Source organism: Limulus polyphemus, unplaced genomic scaffold (genome assembly GCF_000517525.1).
Source record: "Limulus polyphemus unplaced genomic scaffold, Limulus_polyphemus-2.1.2 Scaffold833, whole genome shotgun sequence".
Taxonomy (NCBI): Eukaryota; Metazoa; Arthropoda; class Merostomata; order Xiphosura; family Limulidae; genus Limulus; species Limulus polyphemus.
In genome coordinates this window covers 32,359-38,931 of record NW_013666443.1, presented here as the reverse complement: position 1 = coordinate 38,931, position 6,573 = coordinate 32,359, and the positions used below count along the sequence as shown (strand labels likewise).

Sequence of the window (6,573 nt, the reverse complement as noted above, 5' to 3'; positions counted from 1 at the left end):
TATATATTAGCTTTATTCTTTCCTTTTCACACTTTTAATTGTTATGCCCTTCTTTTTTCACTTCACTATACTTATATATTTGGTATCATAATCTATCCAAATTAACTCGTCATTACGATTCACTACTTTAGCTTAGTCTTTATTCTAGACCAGGCCTAAGTCTAATTTGAAATTAATGTGGGCCTAATGGATATTAAGCGCGATTGGTTGTCGTGAAAAATTCTAATCTACAATCTTTGATAAGTGCTTGTAGATAACTATAATTAATTCCAGTGAACTTCCATTTTCTTTCTTTTTTTTATAAAGAAGAGGATATTTATTTTAATATAAAAATGTGGAAAATAAGGATTACTACTCACTGCAAAACATCATCAACAATTACGGTATAAACAATCGCTAAGCCTAGCGTAGTCATAGAGTAATACTAACAGTAATTCAATAGAAAATATATAATCTATAACTGAACCATGATAACATTGTATGCAACAAAACAAAACGCAGACCAACTCTGTACTTGAAATGAAACACGATGACATGTACTAAGCCTACATAGTGGGTAGCTCTGCAAGGCACCTAAGCTAACCAAGTGTTTCATTGTACTTATAGTTATACATCTAGCAGTTGATAACTATGTAAGTCAATCTGTATCTAATATGTGGTAAAATAGTATAATTTAATAGAGCCAAAAAAAATTCACTACAACTTTTAGACCATTATAAAATATTTCAATTTTGTTTTCTGCTTTCGTTCCATTCTTCTTACCTTTTCTGTTATTCCTTTTTTTCAGTTCTTCCGTTTTTCCCTTCTCTCTTTCAATTTTTTTTTCAGTATACATATACTTGGTGTCATAATATATTACAATTAACTATCACTATGCCTATGATTCACCATCCTTGTGGGTCTAACAAACATTAACTTCGTTGCCAATTGTGGGAAATTACAATTTAAATATTCCATGAAGGTGCTATGAAGAGTTGCATTCAATTATTCCTCGTTTTATTTTTATTTTTAAGAAGAGGAGATCATTTTTAATATAAACAGGTGAAAATTAAAAGTAATGGTGTAACTCTAGTTACAAACAATCGCTAAGCCTAGTGGCTAGCATTCCGGGTTGTGGATCTGAAGGTCTGTATCGTAATATGTCTCTAAATAAACTCCGAATTTTCAGCTGTGAGAGCATTATAAGTGTGATAGTCAAACCTCTATACGGTTGAAAGTAATTGTGTAGGTAATGGGCGCTGCTTACTTGATGTCACTCGCTCTGATCAGCAATTCTAAATTGAAAACGTTGATACCTGAATCATGGGATCTCTGACCTAGCTATATAGTCCAGGTACCACATAAAACGCCATTCAGGTTGAAAATATTAAAATACTAAATATACCACCAACTTAAAGTAACAACTTTAGAAACTTGTTTTACTCTTTTTTTTTTTGTATTTTATAGAAATGAAAGATTCCAAAGTGGAGCACAATATTCTTATTTAGTAACAAGTAAAAGGGACATTGGACAGTTGAAAGGAATCACCATAAGTTGGTCTCAGTCCTTACTGCTATTTCTTGACCCAGACATTTGGTCCATGGATTCGGATAAGGAACATATGTTGTTTCTCAGCAGCGTGAAGATAATTCGTCTGAGCATCAACTCAAGGTTAGTGATAGTATGCCAGTATGATTGTTCTGTATTTTTAATTCATACATCTTAAAATAAAGATTACAATATCTAAAAACATGTTATACATTTTTTACTCGCTACATGAAAAGACGTATATTATAAACTATTACAAATATTTGTGCTGCACAAGTCTTACATTGATTGTGTTTCAATTCTGCATAATATTCTGATTCTAAACCCAAGATTTTCAAATGTGTATATCCAAGATAGTATCAAAGCTTACTTAGGTGCAGTGAAGTTATAATCGAGTTGTGAGGTGTTGCATAACCTATTGTCAACTGACCTAAAGAAAATACATCTATCAATATTGATGCATATTCAATGAAACTTAAATTGAATGGACCTGACTATCACCCCTCATATAGGTAAATGACGAATCATCACCTTCAATTTTCTGATCATCACACATAAGCATATGACCAAAAGTTGCATTTGAAAGAATTTAAAACAAAAAAATGCTATTTACTCTACGTTGATAAATGGATGGAAGAAAAAAGAAAGAGAATTATACAAATAATGTCGCTCCTAAAACCTGCTAGAACAATGCGGTTGAAACAAGTCTGTTCAAAATAGTAATAAAATTCTAATTAACTTTCTGGGAATTAAGTACATTCAGAGGAACTCTGAAAAACAAAACAACAATGTCTGTTATTTCCAAAAACATTATACAAAATCAATGTAGTATAATAATTTAGGTAAACATGCCAGGTGTTTCTTTTTGTTTTAGTTTAGAAATTTTAACATTACTTGTTTACCAAAAATTTGAAAAATTCTCATCTACATGAGAATTTACCACATAAAACATTATACAAAATCATGTATAATGATTATATTATACATTATATTAATGCATAAAATGCAGATAAAAGCTTTAGACTGTATTGATCTTATTTTGTGTTAGATACAAATTAGCAAAGGTCGTTTCTCTTTGGTGTTTCTATATGTTACCGTCGAAGGTATCACTGGAGAATTCCTTTGGACTTATCTTAATTGGTTATTTAGTTGCACCAGTCGTGTAAAGATTTATAAATACTTAAATACTCAGTTTCTTATATATCTCTTAATGGGAACGATCGGGTGACGTGGAGAACATATGCTTTCTGAGGAACTTGAACCTATCAGAATGTGTATGTAGCAGTTGAGCCTTTCAGTTTTGGTCACATTTTAGTTTGATACAGATCTTTCTCACGGTTATGGAAAGAAGTGCATGATCGCTCTTCATTCTGTGCACATGCTTATTAGACACTGAATTGTTCTTATTTTCTTGTCTCGTATAATTTCCAAATAAAGTGTTTTGCTTTATTATATAACTTGTACGTCAGAATTCAAATTAATTCTGCAATATATTTTCTATCAAACGTCTTATTACAGCGATTATTACTGTTATTATTCTTACTTGTTAGAAATCGGTGTAAGATAGTATGGTTAAAGTTTTGGTTCCATGACCATGGGATTTGTTTTTGTATAGTTTTTTTTTCTTTTTGTGCTACTTTGTATCCTCGTGGAACCTAAGCTTAAACATTGGAACATTGGTAAAACGTGAAAATGATATTTTCCAGATGAACGACTTGAAGAAAGGAAAAACTGGTCACTGAATCTAGGCAGTGACCTGAGAATGTTGTATGGTTTAGGAAAAGTCCTCTACCAGTTGTGTGTTGTTGTTGTTTGTTTTGTTTTTTTTTGCCAGTTCGTGCGCAGTCTCGATTCAACCACTATTTCAAGGAAGAAAACTATAGGACTTCCCATGCTTCTTATCTAGTTTTCGTCACTTAACTTGACCATTATCCTGGGCACCGTCACAGACCATTTTTTCAGAGTGTTGTGAATGCCTCAGGCACACATATGCCACAGTAGGTGTTGATGGTCCACCTTACGTCGCTTATGACAAATGCAACCTGTCTCTAAATTTTTATGAACTTGTAGCAACACTGGAATAATGCACTCTGCAGATGTTATGTGCTCTGTAATATTCCTTGAGAGCTGCCTTACTATTGCATCATTTGGTGTAATAACATTTCACGAGTTCACACTTGTCAGTTTCATATTGGTAGAATGGGTTACACTGTAATCAAGAGGCCCAGTTTTATCCATGGGAAATATACGAAAAACAAACAAACACGGTGACGCTTCTGGTGGTAACATGTGACCACTGTGGTATTTGCAACCGCATGATATCCTTGATGCCCCTGCTATACTATCTTCCTCTGTCCTGTGACATATGTTGCTCTAAACCGCAAAACTCTATTTATATTTATAACCACCCTGTATTATAGCTAGTCAAGGTGAAGTTGTTAGAAGTATTAGGTTGTCAAGAAATTAATGTCGCGTCTTGGAACACTTTATTACCCCCCCCCCAAAAAAAAAGTATAATCACGTATAATAGCTAAATGAACCGCCTAAACGTCATGTTAGTGTAGCCTATATAATGTGTAAAGTTTAATATACTCTAATCCCACATAGTGATGGCACACGATGAGACACGCATTCAGCATTTAATGTTGTTTTAATACAAGAAGGGAAACAACGCCTCTGTAACCACCAATAAAATCAAAAAAGTTTATGGAAATGTTTTGAACGTTCGTAAATGTCAATGACGGTTCAGCAAATTTCGTTCGGGTGACTTTAGTCTTAAAAACTGTGATGGCAGGAACCGACATACCGGAATTGATACTGATGCTCTGAAGACGCTTGTTGAGTTTAACCCAAGGTAACACACTTGTAAAATGGCCTTGAAATTGCATGTCTCTCATGAAACAATACGTAAACATCTAAGGATTGTGAAAAAACTCCATAAAGAAGGTGTTTGGGTGCCTCACGAACTCTCCGATGATCATCGTTTCCAACGTGTGAATGTTGCTTCGTCTCTTCTGGCACATAATACGCGTGAACCATTTTATATGCAAATATTAAATGCCAAAAACAATGGCTCATTCCTAGACAAAAACCATTTCCGACTCCAAAATATGAATTCTCTCCGCAGAAAGTGATGCTTTGTATTTGGTGGGACATCAAAGGAGTAATTCATTTCGAACTCCTCAATTCACAGCGAACTATGAATGCAGAGATCTATAGTCAGCAACTGGAACGTTTAAATCAAGCCATTCACGGGTATCGAAACCCGGTTTCTAGCGTTGTAAGTCCGCAGACATACCGCTGTGCCACTGGGGGCGAGGTACATTGTTTGTTTGTTTGTAGTTAAGCACAAAGGGCTATATGTGCTCTGCCCACCACGGGTATCGAAACCCAGTTTCTAGTGTTGTAATTCCGCAGACATACCGCTGTGCCACTGGGGGCGAGGTACAGTGCTTGGTTCTTAATTTTAAATAGTTTCAACTAAATCAGTGAACATGGAAGTAAGTTTTTTTACATTTATTGTTTCCACAGCAAGTTGGTTTTCATACCTAAGCTCTTAGACTCTATTACTATAGCTGTTGAAATAAAAATAGATACAGCAGCGGCAAAAATGCTTTCACATTTGCTTGGCCTACACATATATATATATTATGGACTGTGACTATTAAAAAGCAAAATATTCTTTATGTGTATATTATACAATAATTTACCTTTTTTTTTGCATTTACTATTACTTTCATAGTTTTAAGACCAAATTTTTATTGTATCTAAATCTGTTCTATATTTTGAAAATTGAGTTTAGCTTATCGATAGTGATATCTCACTGCTAACTCCAAATCCATGTTTAATTATTCATGCAATGATACCTTGGTGAAACACTAATTTCAGATTTATGGATTTTAACCCTCAAATTACCGACTGTTCACTGCCGGTAGGGTCCACATATTGTACCATGTTCGGTAATTGTATGTTTTTGCCTGTTACATCACATAGAGGTAAAGAACTGGCCTAAACAAAGTGGGTGAAATCATTTTCGAAGTAAAATGGATAGGAGACTTCTGCATCAGTTAACGAAATTCATTTCAGTGTTGTGGTTATTTCTGTTTCATTTTGTGTGAGTATCTGTAACCAACATACATGGATCCACAAACAATTTTAGGCACAAATAGTTTAGAGAAATATGTTTAAAAAGTCGATGGGGTCCATATTGATTCCCACCTGAACTTCTAAGGTTAACCTGTCATCTGTTTCTAATAAATTCAAGCACATTTAGTAATCTCTCAAATCAGTATTATTCAGATTTAGTAAGAGTCAATCTCAGAATATTTTATTCGACTACAATTACTGTCAGATTTAACATAAAGGTATTAATAACAAGTTATGTTCAATCTGTTTTATGCATGCTTACGTACAAAGTGAAAATACTTTTTTTATAGGAAAATTAATGACTACTCTATTTCTATGCTTTCAGAGAAAAGAAAGCGGATCCTTTCTTGTTCTGTGTTGACTCAAAATCTCCTCTCCGACCTGGGAATAAAACCTCTTTGCTAGTTAACGAAGTTGGGAGTTGCATGAATCCTTGACTTACACTTCGTGGTCCAAGTTCATAACGTTTCACTAGAATATCTGTGTTTTCAGTTCACTTATATATTATATCATGAATCATTTGTTAATAACTGTAATTATGGCTAAGATACTAAGACGATTTTTCTGTCGTCCCTAACTTTGAACTACTGACCAGAGGAAAAGCAGACAATTCGTTTGTTGTTGTTTTTAGATCAAAGACACACTGAGCTATCTGCTGTGTCCACCGCGTGGGGATCTAACTACGGATTTTAGCATTGTAAGTCCGTAAACTTACCGCTGATTAATAGGAAGAAAAGCAGCCAGTTAGCAGCACTCTACCAACCACCTTCCATACTAAGGTATTGAGCCCGGCATGGCCAGGTGGCTAGGGCGCTCGACTCGTAATCTGCGGGTTCGAACACCCGTCACACCAAAAATGCTCGCCCTTTCAGCCGTGGCAGCGTTATAATGTGACGGTCA

At 34.6% G+C, this 6,573-nt stretch overlaps 1 protein-coding gene across 1 annotated transcript in view; it reads left to right on the top strand.

Moving 5' to 3' along the window:
- The window catches only part of LOC106460774 (pancreatic triacylglycerol lipase-like), a 27,560-nt gene extending 20,994 nt beyond the window's left edge, over positions 1 to 6,566 (top strand). Inside the window, exons 9-10 of the mRNA XM_013920510.2 lie at positions 1,447 to 1,650; positions 5,999 to 6,566. Of these exons, the coding sequence (XP_013775964.1) occupies positions 1,447 to 1,650; positions 5,999 to 6,110 (316 nt within the window). The 3' untranslated portion in view covers positions 6,111 to 6,566. The remainder of the gene's footprint in view (positions 1 to 1,446; positions 1,651 to 5,998) is intronic.
- The last annotated feature ends 7 nt before the right edge of the window (positions 6,567 to 6,573 follow it).